Source organism: Poecilia reticulata, chromosome 6, assembly GCF_904066995.2.
Source record: "Poecilia reticulata chromosome 6, P_reticulata-male-v2, whole genome shotgun sequence".
NCBI classification, from domain to species: Eukaryota; Metazoa; Chordata; class Actinopteri; order Cyprinodontiformes; family Poeciliidae; genus Poecilia; species Poecilia reticulata.
This window is the reverse complement of record NC_088835.1, coordinates 11,807,037-11,834,865: the sequence shown is the minus strand read 5'-3', so window position 1 is coordinate 11,834,865 and position 27,829 is coordinate 11,807,037. Positions and strand designations below refer to the sequence as shown.

Sequence of the window (27,829 nt, the reverse complement as noted above, 5' to 3'; positions counted from 1 at the left end):
GATTTGGGTTATTTTTTTTCCACAATAATAAAAAAGACACAAAAAAAAACAAAAACAAAAAAAAACAGAAGATGCGATTACGGCGTTGGACCTCACCGAAGTCGGCCAGTTTGAGCTCTCCTCTGTCGTTGATGAGCAGATTCTGGGGCTTCAGGTCTCTGTGGAGAACTTTCCGTCTGTGACAGTAAGCCAACCCTCTCAGGATCTGGTACAGAAAAATCTACAGGAAGGAACCTCTGTGATTAATAAGACAAATACGTCACAGAAAATTGTCCTATTAAAAAGCCTGTGAGCGCGTCGTAAATTGCCGCTCCATCCAACAATCTAAGTTTTGCCGACTTTGGTCAGAAAATTAAAATCTTTTAACATTTTTGCACTGATCATTCCAGTGTCCACACTTTGCCACCAGAGGGCACACAAGCAGTGTTTCTTAAACCAACACCAACAGACGAGAAAAAAAACAAAAAACAATCTTGACAGTTCATTGAGGCAGCTGGGCCGGCAGGCTCACCTTAACGTTCTGCATGCTCAGGATGTTCCCGCAGTCGTCCATGTACTGCTTAAGGTCTTTGTCCTAGAAAAGAGAGCGAGGCCGTTAGAGCGGAGAGGTGAGGAGCTCACGAACTGCAACAGTTGGTAAACTAACCGCCTCCCCCAGACTCTGCATAAGGCCATGAATAATAAACGTTACGGAATGCATAAATTTTAAGCATCCGCGATGCGAGGAAGGTGCGAGTCGAGAACAAGGTGACAGCGAAGGTGAAGGCAGCCTCACCAGGTATTCGAAGACCAGGGTGAGCGACTTGTCCGTGTGGACGATGTCGTGCAATGTGACGATGTTGGCGTGTTTCAGGTCCTTCAGTAGAGACACTAAGACGACAAAAGAGAAAACAAGAGGATGTGATCTCATCCAGAAAAGCAAAATAAACAGTGAGCAAATGACTAAATGTCATTTCTGACCTAGTATGGACATTCTTTGTGGTTTTAAGACTGATAAGGGTTAAAATTGCGATGATTAAATTTAACAACCAAGTCTTTTCACAATTTTTCCAAAGAAATATGTGGGTATTCTCACATCTTGCCTCTGCTGAGGATCTTTGCGCAGGGAGCAGGTGCTAGGCTAAAGTAAATCAGCAAACTGTCTTGATGCGAAACACAGACAAATGTAGTTTTTGCAATGTTTTCTTTGCAGTTCCACCCAGCTTATTGTGCACAGACTAAGCTTGTAGAAGAAGCTGCTAAGTAATGTTGAAACTAATGATTAAAGCTATGCAACAAGGTCCCTTGCAACAGCCGTTGTAGTTTCAACAGTTTACAAAATCACAAAGGCAAAGGACGCAATAATTTTGTTGACTGTAATATTTCAGGCGCCATGCATTCAAACTTGACTAGCGCCTAATTTAGATCCTAGCGATAGAGATGCTAAAAGATTCTAAATTTAAGGGAGGTAGAGAGAAAAGAAGGAAATATTATACAACATGAGCATGATTTAATGATTTCATTAAAATAAGCGACTAGCAAGGTCTGAACCCTATTGCCACAGTAAAATTCAAGCACTTTTCAAGTATTTCCAAGGTAAGTTTTCAAACTTTTCCCATTACCATTAAAAAATTAACTAAAACAGACAGTTTCAGTTCACTATTATACATCATTTATTACCATTAAAAATAAATTGTGATAATATTCTACAGTTTACAGCAGGGACAAAGTAAAACGTCACAAAATGTCTCACACTACACACCTGATTTCTCTGAAAAAATAAATCTCTAATAAATGATTTGTGGTATATTTTTCCAAAAAATAAAAAATAAATAAAAAATCTCCATGCTGAAGAAAAGCAACCCCAGAGCGTCATGCTGCCTCCACCGTGCTTTACTCTAGGGAGGTTGCGTCCTGTCAAACGTAGCTTTTAGTGTGTAGGTTAAGAAGTCTAAAATCTAAAGCCGCATTCAGCATTTAATTTGCTACTGTGCAGCAAAATGCCTTTGGCTGCTTCCTACCTTCTCTGATAGCCGTACACGGGGCCCCTTCCTCGTGCTCCAGTCTGATCTCCTTCAGCGCCACCAGGTTGTCCGTCAGCTTGCTCCTCCCCTTGAAAACCGTTGCATACGTTCCCTGGAGAGCAGGAGGAGAGGGAGGATGAACAAAAATGCCTCAGAGCTGCTGGACAGAAGCAGCATCAGGTTAAAAGCTTTATATTTGTCCACACGTTCAGCTTTTCAGCTCTCATATCTTTTACGTTTATCTTGGAAGTATTAAATGAGAGATTAAGCAAGCAAAAAAAAACAGCAAATAATATAGAAAGTAGTAAGAAAGGAAGAATGAAAAGAGGGAACTGTGTTGGTTTTATCAGTCACAACGAGATCGTCTGCGCCCGGGTGACGAGAGGAGAGGCGTCTCGCATACCTCCCCCAGTTTGTCCAGTTTGATGTACGTCTCCAGCTTCCCGAACCCGATTTCTGACTGGAGGGAAGAAGAGGACAAACAACATTAATGTGCAAAGCCTCTTTATTAGCAGCGACAACAATAACAGACGTGGCGACGAATCCTTACGACTGCCTGGCAGCGTGAGACGAGGGGCGATATAAGGAGGTCAAACGCCCAAAACCGAATCAGAACTAATCAGTTGTGACAAAAGAAAGTTTGCTTTTGGCTTTTGGGATGAGTTTGCAAACAGGAAGGCTAAGAAATAACGAGCTTTCCAACCTGCAGGTTGGCGTTTCTTCAATCTGGAGAAACATCAATGTGGATTTCTGAAGGAAACGTTTAAATTCTCTAGATTTCTTTCAAAACAGAGGCTGGTTCATGCATGAATGTGAGAGCGGCGCCTTTGCAGAGGCCAGAGCTCCTGCCGAGCTGAAAGGTCAGGGAGTCTAACACTCAACTGAAGCCATTCAGAGATTTATAAACAACCCTGCATGGAAGCATGTATGCTAATGAAGCCGACTGGGTGGGTGGAGACAGGGTTATGTATTCCTCAGTTCCGCTTTTTTTTTTCCTTCTTTCTTTTTTTAACAATGCAAATTCAAAGTAGAATCTCAAGCCAATTACTGAAGCTTGGTCACAAAGTTTCACAAAACACATGGCAACAAGCTGGAAGGATCAGATTCTCTCACTTCCGCTTTTAAATAAGACACGGCTCTCGCAATCGGCTTTATTACGGAGCAGCCTCGCCGCAACCCGTCCGCTCCGTTTCTATTGAACAGGCCGTCAACCTCAGACGTTGGCAAAAGGAACTCAATTTTGTATAGTGTGATTTAAGAGGCGACAGTTATGAGATTTCCTGTGAAACTGCATTTTCAGCCGGTCCAATATTGCTTTTTAAAATGTCTAAATTTACCTGAATAGAGGCGAATTTAGAAAGAGCGAGGGAAAAGCTGGAATTGAACTTCTAATGAAACTTCTTTTTTTGTGTGTGTGTGTTTTGGTGAAATCCTCCCTGGTTGAGGATTTTCTCTTAAGGGTCATTTTGTTTGTTTGTTTTTTTTAAATGAATATCAAGTCAGACGACATACCTGGCCTGAACCAACCATTTCAGCAGCTTCAACTTTGATTCATTGTTATGCAGAAATACTGCTCCCATAAAAACCCTGGGAGAAATCTTATCACCGTCTTTTCGCCAAACGTGTTGGGATTCCAGTTGGAGGGAGAAACTGTATCCGTCATCTGACCAAACAACTTGTTCACACCGCTCGTCTCTGCTGTTCTCAAGTTTTATTTGCGTAGAGAGAAAGCGGCATTTACTCTGAATGTGGTTCAGAGAAGCTGACGTCACAAAATGTCAGATTCTTGAGGGGGAAAAAAATAAAAAACAAGAACCTTTGACTTCAATTTGCAAGTCTGAAGGAATCAGAGCAGGCTTTCTACAGAAGTGAATCTGGATTTTTAGCTTCAACACCTTTGAGAGAAATGCTTATGCTATTTTTTTTTAATCTAAATGATCTTTTTCAGCTACTAAATAATCCAATAGTTAGCGCAGGCTCTCTATTAAAATCCAAGCACGTTCCAGTCAAATAATTGCAATTGTAAATAAAAATGAAGACGTTTCTGACCAAAAGACACATCGCCTGTGATCCCTACTTCTTATTTAATGTGTCTGATGTTTGAGAACTGGAGCTGATTTGAGCTGCTGCCTCTTCCTACTTGACCTTTCTGGACCACGACGTAATAAACCCGATATTAAAACTCCTCCTCTTCCTCACCAGCGATGCTCTGCGGGAGCGTCGGCTCAGCGGCTGATCGAAGGCCGGGCTGCTCAGCTGCAGCTTCTGCAGGTAGCCGTCGGGTATCCGGATGTCGGCAGGCAGGGACAGACGTTTGTTCAAGTCCTGCAAATAAAACCCGGATGAAAATATGAAACAGATCATTAGGAAACGTAAAGAGAAACAAAAGTTATCAGACTGAAACACAGAAGAGACATTTTTCCTCCTAACATGCAGAGATGTGAGAATGGAGTTTAAAGAATAGTATTTTCTACTGTGTGGATGTGCGTCTCCTGTTCATTCAGGCTACAAAACAGTGAGAAAGAGCTTCCAGCAGCCAGCTTAACAAACTGTATGTTTTTGAATATAAGCGAAAGCCCAGCGTCTCGACAATCTTCAAGTTAAAGGTAAGCAGCTATAGTTTTAGAATACACACAAAAATGTTTTTTTTTGTTTTTATTTTACCAATGTTAGCTGACCTAACCATGGAGATTTCTCGTTTAAGACACCAAAGATAGAGTCAACTCTGTAATCATTTAGTCTTTGCTTTGAAACAATCAAACTGTGTTTGTTCTGAAATCAGCCACACAATTAGCTTAAAATCAAAATCGACGTCACAAACCGTCTCAATAAAACGTAACAGGTGTGTTTACGTAACACACCTTTTTTTTATTCTAAAGCACCTTTTGTTATATTACAGACTCGTCCCTTTGAGAAATCTGAGAAAGGTCCTGGAATGCCCCGCTGCTCCACCACGATCCCGCTGACATGTTACATAAACTCAAACAGACTCGACATCTGGATCCTTCCCAAAATGCATCTCCAGTTGGTTAGATCACAGCTTTTAATCCGGCCTCTCTCGCTGCTGTAACTCTGCCTCCAGCTGGAACATTTACACCTAAACTTCCTGTTTTCAGCCAATGCCGACTTTTATGTAACTAACATTTCAGCACCAGCACATGGGAAACTGATGGATCTACACCAGCCTTCTGGACGGGTCGGCTGACCTTCAGCCTCTCATTCAAACGCAACAGCGACCGAAGTTTTAGGCCGTTTGCAGCTCAGAAAACGGAGGCGGGTAGATGAATAAAACAGGAAGTAGAAAGCAGAACAGGTTGATAATCTGCTGCGGCACAAGGTGAACAGAAATGTGCTCAACAAGTGGTTGGCGAATTTGCAAACATATTATTAAAATGTTACATTTCCAATTCACATTTAAGACGAATTAGGTTTAATCAATGCAAACTGGTTTGTGAATTAAACTGCATAATTACTGATTAAATATAAATCACTTTAAAGTATGACTTTTTCATTATGGTAGCATACCATTGTTTTTAATAAGCTTTATAAATGTGTATAAAAAAAACTTCAGTAGATATTTGGTTAAAATATTTTATCCTAGAACCAACTAGATGTTTTTAAATTTGATCTAAAGTAGGGATCGAACGAGTAATCAATTATTGAAATAATATTTACGCCAAATAGTTACGCCAAAACTATACTATACATCTACATTATGAATCTAAGATAAAAACACCTTAGTCTGTAAATAAGTTTTAGTCAAAACTTCTCAGTTCAAATGTACTGACGGAATGCTATATTGTTGCATTTTAGGCACTAAAATGTAAAAAAAATATTTAAGTTTTATTTTCCTGCATCTTTTGCTGCATTTCTAGTGTATAAAAAGGTCTAAGAGGTGAAATGAAAATCCTGCAGAATGTGCCAGTTTTTTATCCGATTAATTGTCAGAATAATCAATAGAATAATTGCTAGTTGCCGTCCTAATCTCAGCAATTCCTTTGAAAAATGCTTTGGATTTTTACATCCTGCTCATCGCCGTCTCAGTTTGTTTTAATCTAAAGCCATCAACAAAAACGCTGAGGTTCTCCAATGGGCATCTGTCACTCTTCTGTACATTTTTTTCGAACGATTTGCTGATGGCAGATTATTCAACAGATGCTCAGTTTGGTGGCAGGCTGCTGGAATGTTCGTATGTTTCCAGAAACATTCCCCCCGCCGCCCCGTCGTTCCCGCGCCCAGATTTGGCGGTTTTGTTCAAGGGACGTCCATCCACCGCCTGACCTTTGCCCCCACGCCTCCCCTCCTCCAGTCGTCCAATCGTCCCGTTCTAATCCCTTACAACACGGGCCCATCTGGGCCGCATTACACTAATCCTGGTGATGTAATCCCAAAACAGCATGGCTTCCTCTGCAGAAACGCGATCTGCCACCTGAGCACGCAGGGGGACGCTCTCGTTTCTGCCAGTCAGTGAAGCCGGCACAAAAGACCACAGTAGCTGCTCCTCATTAATAATAAGTTTACGCTGTTGCCAGATACCTGCCGGTTTCTCTGTGACTTTCATTGTAATGAACGCTTTCTGCTTGTGAAACAGGAAGTATGAGGTGTGCTGCTCTCTCAGAGCTCAGCTCTATGTGTGGGCAGCACAAAATCTATACCACAAGTACATCAGGGGGTTTTTTTTTCCAACCACATGCAATCTTCCATGCATGGCGTCTGCAAAAACAAGTGCTCATTAATGATGAAATCACCTTGTTTAAACTCGTTTGTCCCGTTTTCAGTTGGAACCACAAAGAAACTTGACATGTGAAAACATTGGAACATGCAACCTTTTTCATTTCGTCACGTTTTAATGACAAAAACGACATCCATTAAAATGTGAGGATGAAGGAGGGACGTTCGTCTTTCTGAGGATTCACTTGGACAGACATTTGTCCTGATTCCTGATTCATGTCAGCTGTTCATCCTTTAAATCTCATCAGCCCATTAAAACCCGAGGCGCCCTGCATGCGCATGCAGGTGTCGCATTCTCTTCCAACAAATGCGACACCTGCATTCGTTAGAAGTGCACTACTCAGATAAACACGTATAAGACCTAAAATATCAAGACAACTTTTGCAGGAAGATTTTAATAAACATGTTGGATCAATATCTTCTGGGGGGAAAGTTGGTAAATTTAAGTGAATCAACTTTTTCTTCAAATTTTATAAATAATTTAGCAGACAGAATTTGTTTTACATGTTACGTTAATAAAAATCTCTGTTAGTGACATCAGTCTCATCCAGAGGTCTACAACTTGTGGGTCCAGAGGTGCAAGAGGATTTCTGGACAGTTAACAATGGTTCTTAACAACATAGAACAACAAAATAATAAACAAGCTAATAATTGTAAATATAGATGTAATAAGAAATGCATGTTTTAGCTGCTTTTTATGTAATAATTGCACTGAATTCCCACAACAGAATGTCACTAAAAGTACCAGCAACGTTTTTTTATGTTGAAAACTGTTTTCAATATTTCCCATAAGAGTGAACATCTTTCTGGAGAAAATGTATTCATCCGCAAAAGTTTTACGCATTATTTTAAAACCCCAAAACACGTAAATAGGATAGAATGATTGTTTGAAAATAACCACACATTTTCTGCAGTGCGTTCATCAAAATAAATTGTCTTTTTTTTTCCACAAGTCCTGTAACATTTAACTTTAACTCGAAAGTTTTACTTGGATGGACAGAGAAGAAAAAATGGATCCTTAGATTGTAAAGGTTGCAGACCCCTGATCTAGTGTAATAATTTGAAATTCAATCACTTTTTTACACCCCATTTAACTGATGAGAGAGAAAAACCTTTTACTGTGTAATGAAAAGAAATCTGAAGGAAACAAAGAGACAATCAGAGATTGCTCCTTCATCTCTTCGCGTTATGTAATCACCAGAGGTTTGCCAAACTTGGGTCGCTCTCGGCAGGATGTGAGAGAGAGAGACGACAAAGAAGGGCTCGGAGTAGGCGGACGTAGCGACAATAGTAAAAGCTTTCAAATCACGTTTTTAAAACTCTGAAGAATATTAAGTGGAAAAAGAGGGAGTGTGTTCACGCTGAGAACACGCCTACGCGGCGATGCAGTTTGCTGAAAAAACCTTCAGTGAGATGATCAGAATCCCCTTTATTCCTCCGACATCTTCACAACATACGTTCAGCCACAAAGAAGAGGCTGAATAATCAGACGGCAGCAGAACCGGCCGAGTTAGTGCGCCGGAGCTTTTTCATGCGTCAGAGTTTGTTAAGACAGACGGATGACTCGCATCCAACAAGACGTCCATGGTTTGAGGAGCGGAGAGGAAAAGTGAGGACGTTACCAGTCTGAAACGTGACACTGGAGCTCATCTCACCTCAGCAGAGATGCGTCTGTTCCCTTTGTTCCTCAGACAGACTCCCGTGGGCGACTGCACCTCGTCGGAGGACGTCCCCGACGCCTGGTCGCTCTCCCCGTCTGACCCCATGTTTATGTTCTCATGGACAATATCTGGACAATAGGAAGGAAAACAGTAAGGCAGGGATAAGCAACATGCGGCTCTGGACCGACACAGGGCTCCTCAGTGCCTCTGCAGGGGGTCTCTTTACCTTAAATCTAAATTAAATACACAGGAAGTTTAATGTGTTTAAATATCCAACAATTCCATGCATGGTGCAAAGTTTTTACACCACATTTAACACCATTACCAGCTTTTAAGCTAATGTAAACACACAGTGTACACATTATTTACACTGTGCACCCTGGTTGCTGTATTAGAACACTTAATAAATTATAAATAAAAAATCAAATTTCGTTTGAATCACCCAGCTTCAACTAGTCGTACTCTGATAGATTTAGATTTGAAACTGTTTTAATTCCACCAGGAAGTTTGTTTCTAACAGAAACTGTCCTTTTTGCAGAGTCGGGTCATCAGTTAAAAATGATTGATTAAGCCACGCTTGTGGAGCAAAGAACAGTGGTCAGAAAGTCTAAAGGAAGAAAATATCGTCGCTGTAAAAAAAAAAGAAAATGTTTGATGACGTTTATACATGCTGCAAGTTAAAAAAAACATTTAACACAGAATTGTGGTTTGTGTCATTTTTATTTAACAAAAAAGACAATTTCATGACTTCTTGTTACTATTACAAAAACATTACATTTCTAATAAATTTGGGTTATCTCTATTTTTTTGTAAAACTGATCACATTAACCAAAGCTAGACAATGTATTGAAATATTTTTAATTGACTTAATTTGTTGATAGATGCAAAGTAATCAAGTTGGTCAAGTGTAAGTTCAAATTAGTAATAAAGTTACAGTTCTGGAAATTGGAGCAGTTTACAGTTGCATGGCATGAAGTGGCATTTATTTTACTTTTGCATAAATCAGATTTTGGCCCTTGTTCATAAAGTTTGTGGGGAAAGAATAATACAACGCTCTTTGGAGCAGGATAGCTTCAGACCTTCTGTGTGTTAATGTCAGAGGACACAGAACAAGTAAATAAGGTTTAATTTGTCAGGCAGATTTTATTTATGTCACTGGCGATGAGCCTTATGGGGGGAAAAAAAAAAGCAAAGCAACAAATATAATTTTCCTCTTGCCTGAGCACATTTAGAAAGAAAGCACACTTCTATTCCCTCTGGGCTTCCTATTCATGTAAAGCACTGATGCATTGTGAACTTGAACCCTTGTTTTGCCTTGAAGAATCTCCATTATTTCTAGTTGTGTTTATTATAAATAAACATGTGAAAGAAAAACAGGCCTTCGCTGAGGTTCTTTGTGAACTCTGTGCATGCATGCGTTCCCACATCAGGAGGGTTACTCTACACTCGCGCTCGTTAGACGCAGCTGGACCGTTTCTCTTCAGGGGAATTAAAATATAACATTTTCCGAATCTTATTTAAATGTCTTAAGCTAAATTCACCGGGGTAAAAATCGACAGAACTTCAATATGGAAAGAAATTGAGATTTCCAGCAATATTTTCAGCTCTGAAAACGCGGTCTGACGGCTTACCGAGGCGGCTGCCGTTGCGAGGCATGCCCAAACCCAGCCCTCCTCCGATGACACTCTGCGGCCGTCTCATTGGCGGCTTCTTAAAGGAGCCTGTGTACTGGTGAAGGTACGAGTGGACGCTGTGGGCCGAAGAAGGACGGCCGTTCCTCACTATGGGCTCTGCAGGAGAGAGGACACTTCCTGTTAAAGGTTACATGCATGAACACGTCCACTCAAGCATGATAATGATATTCTAATAATCAATTTTATGGAGAAATGAACATTTTCATAAAACTAAAAGTCAAATACAACAAAATACATAATAGTTAACAGTATAATTTTAAAAATATAATTGAAACAATCTGAGACTGACTTATTCTCAGCTCTTTCCTTCAGTTGAACACAACCCTGAACCCAAGAAAATTCAATTTATCATCAATTCTAAGCACATTTTCTAACATCTCTTTATAAAACTCAAGTTAAATAAGGACAATGTTTTTATATTGTCTTTTATAGGTTTGTGTCCCACACTAGTGAAAGGCTGTCAAAAATTATTTCATCGGAGACGATGTATACTCAAAATGCTTATTTTTTTAAAAATCTACTACTACGTCCCTCCCACAGCCGTCCTCTGATACTACATTACCAAATGTAAGCATAGCGGTGAAACAGCATTATCTGTTCTGCTTGTTAGAAATGAGCAGGTTAAAGTCAATGATGAGAAAATGGATCTGCAGAGAAGCAGCAGCTGATTGGCCGCAGACAGACAGACGTTGTGTGACTTGGAGACGACATCAAGAGGATTGTTCCATAGGAGCTATGGATTACGCAGATTAGCATGTGTCAATTCAGGGTCAGAGGGAAACATGTTTTTATGTGTTTGACTGATGGATTTGACTGGCTTCCAACTTCAAATGCTGCAGCTTGAACCAGTAAAACTGATTTTTGTCAGCAGCAATTCAACTGTGTACAAAGCTTATGAAGTTTACAGATGGCATTTTTTGTCAAATTCAAAAACACTATCTGTGTTTACGTATGGGCCCTCAAACATGAGGGAAATATATTTTAATTTAAAATGTATGCTCCCACTCAGCTTGTTGAAGGAAGGTTATTACACTGGTTTTAAGCTTGGTATGGAAATATTTCTGTTTGTAGGAACAAACAAACACATCGTCCTTCTACTTAATGCGGTTTCAAAAACAGACAGCTGGCAGCAGGGGCGGTCCTAACCTGTTAGGTGCCCCAGACGAACAATCCCTCCAAGTGCCCCCTACCTGCTCCACAGTCACTGTTTGCTTAGATCACCTTATGTCAGCACAGACTAAATTATTTTTGCAGCAGTAAAAATAGCTGTTTTTCTGTTTTCAATGAGAGCATCTAGGTGACCTACTTTTAGGTGTTTTTTTCTAGTTATAACTTTCTCTTTACATAGCTGGTCTTACTTTGATGTAAAAAAAAAACAATGAAAAACTTCCTATAATTCAGATGAAAACTGTGTACATGCAGCCATGTGATTCCCATGTCCTTCTGTCACTTCCCCTGCTGCTGCTGGCCTGATTTATGGGTGTTGCATAAGCAGATCAGCACTAGAACCAATCACACAGTTCAGATCAAATCTCATCTGGCTACCCCATTATGTCTCGTCTCTACCCTGCTTGCTGGTAAACAAGGCTGCAATCTTTCCTTCTCCCAGAGAAACGCAGCGATTCTGCATCCCTCATTATGCGAGCAAAGAGCGCTGCAAACTTGGTGTTAATCACAACACAAAAAGCTCATTGCGAAGCCCAGTGAGTTCTCAGAAAGAGGAGAAGATGGGGGAGTGCGACCGGAGGGTCATCCTCTGCAGCCGAAACTAAAAAGAAAAAAGAGTTTAGAGGTGCGGGGATTAAGAACAGAGGAGGCCATGAATAAAGATGCCTGGATGATTGCACCAAGTCAGCCAAGTCGCCGTGGCAATGTCATGGAAATTCAAGACTGTTTCCAGACCTTGAGAGCCATAGCAACGACATGATAGCACACCGAGGCATGTCGGCTCCTCCTCCCATCCCTTCTTCCCTGCAGATTTTGCAAAAATAAATAAATAAAGAGGAGGAGCGCTGTGCCACCCTGCTTTAACCTGATGCCTCGAAGGCCACAACCTTCAACAGGATTCAGGGAAACTGGAGTCTTCGCTCGAAAAGTACAAAATGTTTCTACTCCGACATTAAAACATGGCAAAGTGGCTGCAGAGTGGAGCTGCACAGAGGAAGGAGTCGTTTCTCTACAACTTCTGTGACAGCTTAAGGACAGCATGGGTTTAAAATAAAAGTGCAACAGTTACATTAGTCTGCTTTATTGATAAATGCGAACTGAAGTGAGAGATTATACATCCACTGATACAGATTTTTCAGGTCTGCTTCCGGTTTTATGCGAAATCAGATCAACTAATTTCCAATTTGGAGAGTTTCCTTTTGTTTACTGATGACACATAAGCAAAACAGGCTAATAAGTGTTCCTAAACTATACTTGATTCTTACTAAACAAAAAAAATGCATGTTTGGTTTGATGCATTTAAAAGAATCAGATTTTAAAACAAAAATGTACCAATTTTACGCTGGTTGATGAAAGGCAAGATTATACTTTTCAGTTTATGTTCAAAAATACTGAAAAAATACTGAATTATTATTTAATAAATAAATATAATTCAAACTGCGCATATCTGCAGGAAGTTTAAAGTCAAATATTAAATGAAATTGACTCGATTAAGAGTTCTCTGTCCTAAACTCAGCCATATATAAATGTTAGAGGAGCTGAGCTACAAAGCTGTGATTTACCAGCATACAGTCAGATCTGACTCTGTGTTGTTGAAAAATCACCAAGGTGATTCACTTCTCGCCAGGCAGCATTGCTGTGGGAAACTATGCTCACCTTCTCTGAAACGTGAAACAAGTCTGGGAGATAAGCAACTGTGAAAGCACATCTCACCGACAAATTCAGCTTCTCAGAGAAGAAACGCTGGAATAAAACGTCCCGTCTTTTATGTAACATAGTGATATAACACTGTTCCAATGCCGGGATTTCAACAGAATTTATATAAATAGAGAATCAGTTCCCTTACACTCTCTTAACCTGCTAATGTTATGCAAGACTTCTGCATCTGGCTCACAGCAGCCATCACAACTTCGTCAATGCTTTCTGCAGTGCAGGAGGCTCACTGGATGATTTAAAAATTCACCCTTGAAACAGAACGAGATGTGAAAATTTACATTTTAAATGACGCAAAGAGATGAGAGTCGGGCTTCATCAGCCCACATGCAGCAACGGTCATTCTGACCCTCAACTTTTACATCATCACATTTGTGACAGATCAAGACAAAGCGCAGCATCGTTTTTTGAGGTGCACGGGAAAGGATGAGTGGTTTTTAACAATTTTCACAAATAAAATTATGAAAAGTGTGGTGTGGAGCAAGAGTTTTCATTCTCAGATTTTGCTGCAGTTACAGCTGGTTGGGTTTTGTGGTATTTCTCCAACAGTTTGCTCTCCTACAGACTGAAGTGTTGGCTCATTCTTCTTTACTAAGAACAACAAGCTAACCTCTTCATTGCTGAAGAAAAGCCACCCCATACAATGAGGCTGCCACCAAGCCCCTCTATACTGTCTCTTATATCTACACATTAACTTGATATGCAGAAATTGATGAAATGCGATGTGTGTAAAGTGTGGTGGATACACACACACTTTACACGTAGGTGTTGGTGTACGTTTACACGTAGGTGTAAACGTAGGTTCCACTTTACATGACGACGTAGGATTTAACCACGAACGAAGCTCACCGCTGTCCTTCTCGTCTATCGTGATCTGCTCAGCCAGCTCCGACAGAGACTCGTCGATGGTGTGGCTGCCTCGCAGCGTCTGACTGAGACGTCGCTTGAACCGCTTCATCTTCTCCATAGAGCTCTCAGGAAGGGGAGGCCTTCGAAATGGAAAAAACAAACAAATGTCAGCGGCGGTAATAGATACAGCTTGTAGGCTTGTCTTCCTGATACAGGCCTTGGCATTTCACACGGTGAAATCTGTTACATAAACCCGCTCTAGGTGAAGACACCTCATCCACCTGCTGTCATGTTTCGCAATTCAACGAAGAGACGTAGTAAGAGATCACCAGGAATCCAATGGGACAAACAATGAAAAATCGAGACGGTGACTATATAATCATGACTCAACTCTCAAGCCGCGGGCCTCCCTCAGGGCGAAAAGCATGACAGGTTTGTGAGAGATTCCTCCACGCAACTTTTTTTTTACAGCACAATTCCTGGCACAATCACAGGAACCAGCGGGGAGGATTAGCTGCCGAATAGTTCAGGACGAGCCCAGGCTGCGCCGAGTCCACATCACACATTCCAGCCTCATTTACGGGCTGCATGAGAGCGGCTGATTGGGGGGCGTTTGGAGACGGTCCCAGAGTACGCGGAGAGGGAGAGACTCCCGCGATACGGCGACTTTGGATCAAGGCCGGTGATATTTGCAGATTAAACAAACAGCCTCTCCCCATGATCTCATGTAGGTATCAAGACGCCTTCAGCAGATCTGGACATGCGTCTGTCTGCGATGTTGATGAGTAAGGCCAGAGACAAAAACACAGGAGGAGCAACAGTCCCTTGGGGTTCACCGTCGGGTAACTGCTGCACAGGGTCACAGATAAACAGATACAAGTCCACAAAACACCAACAGGTGTTTTTTTTATAAATTCACATAAAGAAACATGTTTATTCAAGTGTTAGGTAACCTCTTGGAAAACAATAACCACCTCCAGGCTTCCAGATGATTGTATAGGCCTCAACATTGTCTCAACATTATGTTGAGAAATATTAGTTTCTGGTCCAAAGTGGTTTTTAGATACTAGAGTCAGCACACTGTTTCAATTATTACAGCTAGAAAATCAGAGTGTGGTGATTCAATGACTCAGACCTGAACATTCAGAGACACACAAAGGTAGTTACAAAGCCGGCCTTCTATCACCTGAAGGACATTTCCAGGATTAAAATGACTAATGTCCCAGCAAGATCTAGAGAAACTCATTCATGTGTTTGTCTTTAGTAACATTGATTAGTGTCTTCACAGGTCTGCCTAAATAATAATAATAATAATAATAATAATAAAATCAGACAGCTGCAGCCGAGTCAGAACGCTGCTGCTCACATTCTGACTAGAACCAAAAAGATGGAGTGCATCACACCAGCTCTAAAGTCCTCAGACTGGCTCCCTATAGCTCAGAGAATAGACTATAAAATACTGTTGCTACTTTACAATGAGCCACAGTACATTAAAGATTTGCTGCTGTTGTATCAACCTTCCTCTCGGGTCTTCTGGTTCTGCTCTGCATCCTCAAAACCAAACACGGAGAAGCAGCATTCAGCTTCTATGCACCACAAATCTGGAACAAACTGCAAAACAGCTGAAACACTGAGTTCCTTTAAATCAAGGCTAGAATCCCGTCTGTTTAGACTTACATTTGATTAGCAGAAAGTAGAGCATGGATCAGCATATTTCATGTGTATTAGCTTGATTATTCTGATGACGGCTTTTGAACATCGGTCATGATTATTGTTTCCTAATTGGTCACTATCATGTTTCCATCATGTCTTGTTGATGAAACGAGCTACGCAAATAAACTTCATATCAAATTAAATTTGGGGTTGTAGTCATAAAGCTAAAGTGAAATAAGTACCTCAAATATATCACCATGTGTAATGAACCTACCGAGTCTCTTTATTCGCCTTTCCGCTCGTATCATCTAAAATCGCAGCACGACGGACGACTCTTATTTTTAACAACTTAGTCTGAAAATAGAGCAGAAATTGAAACTCCCCATCTATACTTCAAGATGAAAGAACCGAGGTCCATTTCCACATTGTGGGAACCAAATTGCTTTTGTTTAGCAACCAACAGATCACAAAACACTCAGATAATGACCAGATAAAACTGAAAGGCTGTGGCATTTAAACAATTTTAAACGCTTTTACTGAACCAGCTGTTGCTAAGGCGAGTTGCCGGAATATTCACGCTTTAGTAGATTTACAGTATTTACATAATCGACGTTATTCTAATTTAGGTTTAAAGCAGGGATTAAAGGGTTTTTTTTCCTCTAAAATCTGTCCTGTGAGGTGAGAAGCAGTGAGCCTGTCCTTACTCACTGGACACGCAGCAGCAGCCCAACACTGACCTGGGCCACGGGCCAAGGCAAACAGGGACAGTGCAGAGCAAAATACTAATCTGTACATCATGCATCAGGACATCGAGCTCCACATAAAACTGAGCACACCCATTCATCCAAAGAGGGTGGGAAAATAAGCAGAGAAACCGAGCAAGACGGTATTAATTTACTGCATTCAGAGACATTCCTCAGGAACAGAGTGTTACAAAGACCTGCTGTCAACATTTAGTCATCCTGTGATGATAACGGTAAAAATGATAAAGCTTCCAGCTGCGAGAAAATACAGCCAAGAATTTCACAGTCGCTCTTTTTGCTGCTGGATGTTTGAATTCAGTTGTGATTGAATTGAAATTAGCATTAGCTGCCCGACTGGCTTGACAAAATCTTTCATTTTCTGTTGGATTTGAATAGACTGCTTTTTATTAACATAACCTGCAGTACATTTTTCCTTTTTTCTACACAAAAAAAATCTGAAACTAGTGGGAAAATCTTGATCCACGCATCTCTAACTCCAAAAATTTAAAATTCTGGCAACATTAAAAAAAAGATTGTATTCAAAAGGAAAGTTTATTAGCGAAATAGGAGATTAAATACCCCTAAATACTTTGATAAAATGTTAGGTCTACTAATATTTCATTCAGTAAAAGAAATCAAACAACACCGCAGTTGAATATCTGAGTCCTTTGATTGTCACAGCAAAGTACAGAAAGCATATTTTCACAAAAACAAATTTCACTTCTGCATTTCTCCTCGATTTGTTTCCACCTAGTCATTCACTGAGTTATTCTTAGTAAAAACACAATCAATCTGATTTTCCGCGAGCCAAGATGAGGGGAAAGGACGGCGACTCGCCTGTCACAACATCAGATCCGTCGGTTCCACCTCAAGACACGTCAGCGGCAGCGTGGACGGGCGGTCCGTCATGTCCTGCCCGACTCGCAGCGTTGCCTCGCTGTCGTCACACACACACACACACACACACAAACGTGCGCGCGCTCACACACACAAAGCCTGCAACATGTGTGCAGCACACTCACGGCTCCACTTTTCTCAGAAAACAAATGCTACTCATTACCGCTGACAACTTCCCCAATAGAGCACTCACTTTAAATAAAGTAGATGAATATAGTACTTCAGTAATACTGCAGTAATGACCATGATGAATATGGCAAAGACATGAAGGCTTTTTCTGTAGGTAGTTTTCAGAAAAACCGCTTGACAGATGAATCAATGACAACCATTACTGATAGTTGCAGGCCAAATATATTGCTGCAATAAATCTGGAAAGCAGAAATCCCGTCTGTGTTAACAGTCAGAGATAAGATTATGGGATTATGTGGCTCCAAATGAGAACAGGCGACCATTTTACTGTCGTTTCTCATTTTCCAGAGTTTTATTCAGAAGTCCCTGTGCTAATTCATGAATCTAGATGACAGGAATGTAAAGGTTTCATAATTTTAAAAGGGTTATGTGAAAATGACTCGGCTTTCCACAGCTCGGGATGGACAAATGATTTAATATGAAGATGTAAGGGTGGCCATTTATCATATATCATTTTATGTCATAAGATTTTGGATTGTCAATACATTTCAGTTAATGTTAAAAAAAAAAAAATTTCTTACCATTTTCTCATGTTTTTTTAAACGAGCACGTCAATAAATAAAAGCAATAAAAGTGTGCAGTTCAGTGACATAAATTATACTTTTTGTAATTATTTGGCGTCCTGAAGAAGCTTGTATCAAATAGGATTTTTTTCTTTGAAAGGCAAGAATTTATGTTTGTGGTGCTACGAATGCTGCGTCACGGAGTGACCTTAAGAAGTAGTAATTGATTTTATCATCATTTTTATCGTCATCGCAACAGTACTACGAAATGTCGCGATAAAATTCTAAGTCCATATCGCCCACCCTAACAAGGATGGATCGACAGATGATTGAATGAATAGATTGATGGGGGGAGATGCAAACAGATGTAAATATTCAAACATTTCCACACTATTTTCTTTTCCTATGCTTAATTATAACCGGAAAAAAATATCTTCTGACTACCAACATCCAATTGGAAAATTTTCATGTCCTCGGTCGGACCCAGAAAACAAACCAGAACTAAAGTGGCAGAAGAGGAGCGTCTCTTTAGCGCTCGAGTCCAGCGGCCCACATTCCTGTTCTGGGGTTGAGTGTGGAGCTTTGGCCATGATCCCTGCTCCCAGGAGCAGACCGGTCCGCTCTGAGCTCCAGATCTGCCCTGGGAGGGGGAGAGAGCAAGGAGGAGGAGGAAGGGTGCCCTGAGGTGTGGAACGGAGGGGTCCGAATACTGTGCCGTTTTCCCAATCATTTGTTGCCACGGCAACCCCCACTGTATTTTCTGTGCTGAAAATGCTAAGCACTGCGGGAAACTTGCGTACGTGCTGGTTTTCCGATTCCCTTCATCTTGTATCTGAAGCCAAGGCCTTTCTCCCCGTTCCTCACCCACCGTGTCTCGGTCTTTACGTTCATCACCTCGGCCTGAGGTAATATGTCTCCTTTAGCCTAACAACGCTCAGCTCCACCTATCCAGTAAGAGCGGGCGGAGGTGAAGCTGATGCAGGGAATCAAAAAGAGAGAGGAGGAGGAGGTGATCACTGCAGATGCTGAGACATATGGATTCTGTCCTTTCTTCCCCCCCTCCGATCCTCACGACAGCAGAGCGGAGACATTTTTTTTTTGAGGACATGAACCGCCACGTGATCGCCTCCGTCTGGACGAGCAAGGTCGAAGCCCCCACATGACCCCCGCAGGGCTCCGTAAAACTCCCAACGTCACTCCCTGAAAGGACAACGGGGGACGCAGACGACACCCACGTCTCGTTCCCAGCCGCTGCAGCGCTCACGCTCGGGAGAATGAAACACGGGAGAAGCATGACAGTTGGCGTGAGTCATGGGTGAGCTCAGCCTCTGGTTTTCTGAATAGCGGCCTTTTCTCCAACCTGACCGGGACAATGAGGACACGAGTGAGGGGGCTGCTGGGTCTGTTACTGGGGGTCTAACATTAAGGCTGCTCTGTGCTGAGTCAAAAAAATAAATAAAAAGTGGGCGCCTTCCTTGGATATGAGGAGGAGCGCTGCGTGGTGCTGAATGAGTGAGCATGCACTCGTCACTCACTGATGTAACGTGTCGTTTGTTCCTCATCTTGACTCTTTTTATGTCTCATTTGACATATTTTCCTGCTCACGCCGCCATCACACCAGGCTCTCGTGTCACCGGCGTTCAAACGCTTTGATTGGAGGCTGACAGACGGGTCAGAGATGATGGTTGTGTGAAACTAGGGAGGCACGATATTGGTCGATATCCGATATGCCGATGTACTAGAAATGATTTGGCCGATAACGCCGATAATTTTGTCCAATATCTGCTTACTGAAACTATATGGGTTTCTCTGCTGTGCAGTTAAAATACTGCACAATCTTTGTCAATTTAGCCTGCTACAAAATGCTAAAAAGGAGGCTGATGAAACACTTTCAACTTATTATGTTTAATGTCAAATGTATTCATGACATTTGCTCTCTCTAAGATAGTGACAACACTCAAACGGTGCAAATCTTCACAAAACTAAACTCAACCTGTTCACAGGCAACAAGTGAAAAGCCCCCACACTGTCAAGCATTAATACTTGACAGTTTCTTATGATGCTGTGCTGCAGCAGGCATTATTCTCACTGGTTTGTCTTATAAAAACAATGCTTTCTATAATTGGTGAATTATTTTGACGGAATGGCCAATGTCCGATATTAAACTTTACAGCCAATATCGGTTGATACTGATAATATTGTGCATCCCTATGGGAAACAATGTGGGGAAAAAAAGAGCCAGCAGTGTCCCAAAGCCACAGATCTCAACAAGATTCAGCTGCTAACCCTGCTGCTATGGTTACAGCAGCCTGAGTGGCAGGCCGACTCCTCTCTGCTCTCACAAACCATTTCATTCACCATCATAAACACTTCCATGCTGAAAACAGCTCACAGAAAAGTCAGAGGTCAGAAATCAACAACAGAAATCTCCAATCTGACCTCCAGTTAGCAAATGAAAGCAATAAAATAAAACAAAGAAAATTCCCTTGTGATTCTGGAAATGTTACCATAATTACTTATTATCATGTTATAATTACTTATAACAATTTTCAGAATGATGACTAATTAATACAGTAGCAGGCAGGAATCGGCTATGGCAGCTATTGTCTCAGTTTAAACGCCTCTGATTGCTCATAGTACCTGGTCATCAATCCAGACAGTGTTCAGCAGAGGGCAGGGCAGAAACAGAGAAAAGCTCTGCTACCACGTAAAACAGTGACACATTTCCATAAAGCATAAGATTTACACTAGTTTAAATGGCAACTGTGAGCAGAAATCTACACACTCAACCAGAGCTGCACAGTCTCTTGTAATGTGTGATAGTTTGGTAAATTGTGCCAATTGACTCATGTAATAATCATAAAATTAACTTTTAATTTGCTCTCTGTATGTTCAGCATTCTAACCACTTTCTTAAGATTGCCTGTCAGTATCTGAATAACAAAATATATTACTGCTAGGCAAAATGTGAACCCATGACTCCCGGAAATATCAAATCCTATTAATTGTAGGATTAGTTTATTGAAGGCCCACAGCCTTCAATAAACTCCCATCTTGCTCCGGCTGATTAGGTTTTAATGTTAACCCGTTTGTGCTAGGCCAACATTAGCTTGTTTACTCTGTTTCGATAGGACTTGTTGAAAGTTTCAGTCACTCGTGTGCAGGGAAAAGGGCATCCCTAGCCTTAACCGTTTGTTCCCAGAAACATCGATCAGATTTTTAAAAGTAGAGCAAGAGGACGGCTGACATTTTGGCCTCGTTAATTGCTTCACTGAACCAGTTCTAAACTATGTGCAGTTGTGTAACACGACGCGATTTGTCACTGTAATGACTGACACTTTAATTCGTAAATATTCTTTTGTGAGCTCAAAGCAAAACAATGAACTACTTCTAAGAGGTAAGCAGGCATTAGAGGAAAAACATGACCACAAAAAGCCTGATTATTGAAGAATAATTAGCCAAGGGTCGAATTAAGGCAAAATTAATCAAAAGTGCAACCATTTGTACATAACTGCCATGAGACAGTGTTTTATGAATGGAAAGAAAGGTCATCCTCAGATGTGACACGTGAACTCTGTCAACAGAGTGATTTAAAAATATATAATTTAAAATGTTGCTTTATCAAAAGCTTTAATTTGATATCCTACACATTTAAAATGACTCAAGCCTTTTTAAAAAAAATCAAGAGTTGTGAATATAGCTCATCTGAGGTACGACGGTGTTATTAACTAGTTTGGCTCGTCATGGAGATAATCAGACTCATCTGAGCTGCGCGTTGACTCGAGAGTCGCCGGTTCTCCGTTCGAGAGCCGGACATTAGCATCAGAGAGAGCGACAATGCGTTCGCCCTCGCAGCATCAGCGGCAACCCCTTTGTGGCTGTTAAAAAGCAGAACAACAGACTGGGAACCAGCTGGGATGTTATTCAGAACATCAGCGATTAAATCAAACAGCAGCCTCTGTGGCAGCTCCAGGCAGCCTCCGTGTCAGTCTACCTGGAAGGTTTTCTGCTGACCTTTTCTTTTTTGGGGCGATTAAATAAGCATCCGTTGCAAAACTTACTTTGCTTTTGATTTAATCTTTAACATTTGAAACGGCACTGAAAAAGAAGAAAAAACTAATGAAATGACTCATCGAGCATCCACAACATCACACAAAAGGTTGGGCTTTTCAGGTGCCTCTGTTTGTTGTGTAACGTGATTGCTATCATGCTCTTGGCAGCTGATTTGAGGGTTGTGAAATCGTCACGGCAAGCTGTTGCACTGGTTCCTTACATGCAAACTCTGCGGCCCGACCAGGTAGTGAGTCAGAAGTCCTCTCCTTCGCCCCTCCAAAATTTTAATTATAGATTTAATTAAAGGAAACAGAAGGCACCACAAACACAAGAAGTGACTTGTTACACTGCTAGACGAGCCAGCCTGGAGTACGAGATTCAATCTTGATAAGTAGAAAAAGAAGCATAAATCAAATAAAGACTCATTAATTTGCTTCAGCTATCATCTAGAAATCAGACGTGGATTTGGACGACGAGCTCGTTCCGTTGCGATCGATTCTGAGAGCCAAATGCGACCAGAGTTGTGGCGTTTTATTCTTTTTGAGCTTCAACCTGTGTCTGTCGTGGAGCATGCAGGGTTTTAAAATGCCAGCATCCTTCTTGAAATCTCACAGACCTACGTTTTCTCAGGCGTACACACACACACACACGCTCACACACACACACACACACACACACACACACACACACACACACACACACACACAGAGATTGCTGTTTTGTTAATGCAAGCTGCAATGCTAATATAAGATGCTGAAGAATGTCAACTCTAAGTATTTTGTAAAGCTTTGTTTTACAGCCGTGGCTCGCACACACATTTAGCAGTGCTGACTCTTCTATTAAAAATAAAGAGCAGCCATGTAGTTTGAATGTTGTTTTATGTCTTCTTTTGTTTTTGTTCAATTGTTGAAATGAAATCAGTATTGACTAAAGCTTTATCAGTCAAAAACAAAAGATCAGCCTCAAAACAACTACCGGTGTCCGCTATTGATCCTTTTAGTCTTCAAAACTGCGTAAGTCGACCTTGTAACAAATCAATTAATTTTTTGAAAAACGTCAGCATGCCCAACGCCCCACTGTTTTGTTTGGCAAGGATGTTTTGCAGCTCCTATTTATTTGGAGTTTTAATTCAGGTCAACTACAACAAAAATGGAAGGATGAGGCTACATTTTCTTTTTGTTTTTGGTAAAAAATAAATCTGTAGGGTTACAAAAATACAGTCAGTCCTTCAAGAATAAAGTCAAATGACAAAGTCAAAGTAATACAAGAATAAAGTTGTGCTATTAGGAAATGGAAATTAATAGTACAACTTTAATTTTATAAGAGCTCAACACAAAAAATAAAAACTTTTTTCTCAAAAAATTTTCTCTTGTAATTTTAAGATGTTCTTCTGGTAAAATTACATCTTTGTTCTGCTAATATTATGACTATTTCCTCATAATTTAAAACAAACATTCCTGTAGCAAGGCACTGTTTGAAAACATTTTCTGTCGTTTGTCATTTCTTTCTTAGAAAAGAAAGCAAGTAAAAAAAAAAATAAAAAATCAAATTGTATCCGGTATGAAACAAATTTTAGATTTTATTTTTTAAGTGATGTCGCCCAGTCCTATAAGAAAATGTTATATTATTAAGAAGTGCTGAACTGTGTTCCGTTAGAAAAAAACTTTGATTTTAACCCAAATATCTGAAGCCCTCTGGGTCTAAATTTAGATCGAAAAAGGCAAAACAGACACCGAAACCCAAGATGGATTTTTATTAAACCACGGAGAAGTTAATTATGAGCGTATGACATGGAGCATTGGAAATATGCACAGCTTTGCTGGCTCTAATAACCCTGGCTCAAATGAACCTGTGTTAGTCTCCAAATAAAGACCAGAGAATAAAGTCTTGTCAAGCATCTCTCGATAAACCTGCCAAGAGCAACAGGAGAATAAAAAACAAAAACAACAACAAAAAAAAACAGGCAACAGTCGTCTATCACCTGTCTCTAACTAATGCAACAGATGACGACAGAGTTGCAGAGTTATGGAGGAGTCGGACAAGTCGTCCGCCGAGCGGCTCCGGGCTGCATGGAGGTCTGTAGGATCAACAGATACTTGAATTAGAAAGAGACAAAAGAGTCAGGGAGTGGAGGCTGCCAGACATGCAAGCAGTGACCGCATGCGAGCGAGCCGAGCCGCATGCCGACGGTAATGCGGCAGAGAAAACCAGGAAGAGTTTGTATTCACGGCTATCTATAGACGGGAGTGGAGGCTGCGACAGAGCAGCTGCCCCGTCCTCCCCGCCCCACCCACAGAGAGCAGGAGTGACACATTAACCTTCAGCCAGCTGTCTCAGCCTGCAGCTTCACCTCGCCGACAGGAAAACTTCCTGGACTTCAGGCGACGCTGCGTTTAAGCACATGGACTTTTCATTTCTTGTTGGTTTTTAACCTTTTTTGTTCCCGGTGGGGACGGAAAGAACAGCTTCCATCTGTAAACGGGTTGAAGAAACGGAAATAAAACTCTCAGCTGGACGGACTGAAAATATATTTCAATGAAATCCACTCGTGTGCATGCTTACACACCCTCACACGCCCATTCCTTTTGCCGGACCATCATCTGATCTGCACTGGGACTCAGTTGGGATCAGCTCGGCAGGCTACAGCTGTTTCCACAGCGGGTCAGGTTACCCTGCCACCAACCGTCTCCCCCCACCCCCCAGGCCTTCACCAGGGAGACGGCCCTGGTGTCAAAACAGCGCACACGGGTGCATCCCGCTGCCTCCGACGACTCCCTGCCGCCCTCTCGTTTCCACCCAGCCCTACAGCGGCGAGCTGAACGCTGACCCACTGTGGAGAGGCCCTCGCCTACCAGCTCGATACCAGGTCGCCTGGCAGCTCGTGGTTGTCAAAGTGAAAACTGCGCACAGGAAGTGAGCATGAAAAGAAGTGCTTGAACTGCACCTTCATTCACTCCAGAAAACACGAGAGGCAGCGGAGCATGCAGAAGTGGCCTCACTTTATACCTCAAGGAGCTTCCCGCAACGTATACCTGATAGTTGGACTGAAGAGTTGCTTCTGAGGATTTTTGCTGATAACACATGATAATACAGATACTTAGTCGCTTAATCTGATCCATTTTCAGCAGCCGGCCTAATAAATGGCTTTTAGGAGGATATGAACACTGCAAGAACCCAAAATCTTACCAAGTATTTCTTGGTCAACATTCAAGTGCAAATATCTTGGTGCATTTGCAACAAGACAAAATTTACTTATAAGTCATTTTTTCAGCAAGATATGGGAGTTTGGTTTAACATTGATGAAAAAGTACGAGTTATAAGTGAAATAATCTGCCAGTGGAATAAGACATTTTCCCATATCTTAAAATGTGTTATTCCACAGACAGATTCTTTCACTTATAACCAGTACTTTTTTCCATCAATATCAGGGAATTATTGATTTAAAACAAGCTCATATTTCCTGCTGAAAAGTTACTTGTAAGTTAGTTTTGTTGTGTTTTAGGTGTCCTAGGATATTTGCACTAGAAACCAGATCAAAAAACACTTGGTAAGATTTTGCACTTGCACAAAAATATTACTATGCGATTATAATTAAACCATATAAAACACTGGTGCCAAAGTTTTAACTGTGAAAGTTAAAACCAAATCAACAATTTTTTATAAGAGATGCACTAATCTGGGTTTTACTGGCTGGTAGAGGTTATAAGGTCTTGTTTTTTTTTGTTCTCCTTTCTTTTTTCTTTAAATACATATTGATTAGGTCATGACCAACTATTATCATCAATGAAAACTTGCCGTTTCAAAACTCCTTAAAAATTATTAGTACCGTAAGCACAATTCATATACTTTCAAATACGTTTCAATTCTAAAGAAGTTGTTGAGTTTACTGTGGCGTAAGGTAAGGCAATGCCTTAATGTTTAATGTTATAGATCCTTTTAACCACAGTAATCAGAAGATTGCTGTTTTTCTATTTTAAAAACAAAAACACCTTTTTTTTTCCAATTTAATAACAACAAACCAAATAACCAAATCATTTGATGATGTTTTTACATCATCAAACCAGCACAAGCCTAATACCAAAAGCTTTCAGAACAATTTGCTTTGACTCAACTGAAGCAAACATCGACCAGGTTCCTTATTAGACACAGCAGTTTTAAATCCAACAGAAAACGTCAAGATTATCTACATTTATGCTTCATAACAAAACAAATAACATCCTGTCTGTTGATCCGTTCACAGACCACAAAATGTGCCAGGTGTGTTTTTTGTTGCATTTAATGAAAAGTTTAAAATTCAGTTCAATCAATCAATTGAACTGAATTTCAATTGATTGATCGGGGCTGCCAATCAATCAATCAATCAATCAAATCCGGTGGTTGGGACGCTCAGGCAATCATTCATTCCGCGGCCTGCTGTGTTTTTGAGTTAAATGTTTAAAGTTGTCAGGAAATGTGAAAATGTCAATTGATAATTTTGCATTATTGGAAGATTAATACCTGAACACCAACTACAAAAAAAAGGCAAACATTCAAAAAAACGTAAATAAATAAGCAACGATTAGCCTGGTGGAAGCACAAGTAGAACCTGGTGGCCCGCCAGGCTTATAACACACAGAGGAAAACCTTGGAGCTTGAACCACTCAATGGGACCTTTTGCAGAAACTTTGACAACTGAGGGCTCCCTGAGATGTTTTTGAGCTTCCCTAAAGCTCGCCTTTGATTATTCAACAACAGGAAAACAATAGCTGACACTGAGCTGACAAAAAGAGTTTCGGTGGAAAAGTAACATCAATGAGAATAGCAATATCTAGAGATAAAAATCAGCAGTGTTACTCACTGTCCCTCAGGTTATAATGCTGGAGCTAGTTGACCTGGTTCATCACATCAGCCTGCACAGACACAAAATGAAACTAACTTTTCTCATTTCTGATTTCCTATCTTTTTTTTTCTTTTTTTTTTTTTTTTAAGTTAACATCTTGTGCTTCTAAAATATAGACGACCTTGTGAATCTCCTCTCTGGGTTTATCCCGGCATCAATAGGAGATTGTAGGGATTCTCAGAAAGCTGCTGGAGCAGACGTCTCAGTCCGGGCCTTCACACAGCAGCTCAGCCGGGGCTTAAGCGCTCCTCTTCCGGGGCTGTGTGAGAAGGCTGAGGCCGGTGATAAACCGCGGAGCCGGAGGACGGGACACCTCAGAAATGTGGGTCACTGGATGTTTGGGTGGCAGCTATGCAAGATGATCCACGTAGAGCACCCGGCCAACCAGCCCTCCCGTTCCACACAGTTCTCTGACAGCTTCCACGCAGACCGTTTGTGGAGCTCCAAGTGGTGTGAAACAACAAAGCTGACACAAATGTCTCCCCATAAACTCACCGGAGCACAAATCGCAAACTGTTAGCCTCTCTGAACTTAGTTCACCGGCATGCTGCAGCTACCCCGGTTGTGTCTCGGTAAACTGCGGCCACTCAACTGGAGACACACTCAACAGCTCTGCGTTCAAACAGAGTCTGTGAAGTCCACATTTTTTACACTGTTGTATCGTTATTAAGCTTTCTGTTTTTCGTCTCCAGCGTCCGCGAAGCTCAAAGTTGAGCCAATTTAGCAGAAATGTACTAAAATGACCCTCACCAGAAGCGATGGAGGCTGCTCCGACCGGAGTCCCCGACCTCGGAGCGTCTTTTTCTCAGGCCGGATGCCGTCGTTCCCTCCGAGCGTGAAAAAAAAAGAAATACGGCGAAGCAGCTGCTTCTGCTTTGTGGTTTGTGTGAGGTCGATACTTTCTCCTCCGCAGTGTCGCTTATACCAGCGGGGTCGTAGCGTCCAGCACCATGATTTGTGGCTTACGCTTCAAAGTTTCTCTTCTTGCAGAGGGCAGGAAGCTCCGTCGAAGGGTTTTTCGTCGAGCAGACCATGGCAGAGGGGACGGCGGCGATTACTAGTTGATCTGTGTCAGTCCCTCCACGCCAGCTGACG

At 41.3% G+C, this 27,829-nt stretch overlaps 1 protein-coding gene across 1 annotated transcript in view; it reads right to left on the bottom strand.

The window, feature by feature from the left end:
• LOC103466344 (cyclin-dependent kinase 17) overlaps positions 1–27,823 on the bottom strand; it is a 33,945-nt gene extending 6,122 nt beyond the window's left edge. The window contains exons 1-10 of the mRNA XM_008411857.3: positions 27,485–27,823; positions 13,819–13,958; positions 10,027–10,185; positions 8,390–8,523; positions 4,203–4,328; positions 2,407–2,463; positions 2,001–2,115; positions 776–870; positions 512–574; positions 97–220 (exon numbers count right to left, since the gene is read on the bottom strand). Of these exons, the coding sequence (XP_008410079.1) occupies positions 97–220; positions 512–574; positions 776–870; positions 2,001–2,115; positions 2,407–2,463; positions 4,203–4,328; positions 8,390–8,523; positions 10,027–10,185; positions 13,819–13,936 (991 nt within the window). The 5' untranslated portion in view covers positions 13,937–13,958; positions 27,485–27,823. The remainder of the gene's footprint in view (positions 1–96; positions 221–511; positions 575–775; positions 871–2,000; positions 2,116–2,406; positions 2,464–4,202; positions 4,329–8,389; positions 8,524–10,026; positions 10,186–13,818; positions 13,959–27,484) is intronic.
• Between the last annotated feature and the right edge of the window lie 6 nt (positions 27,824–27,829).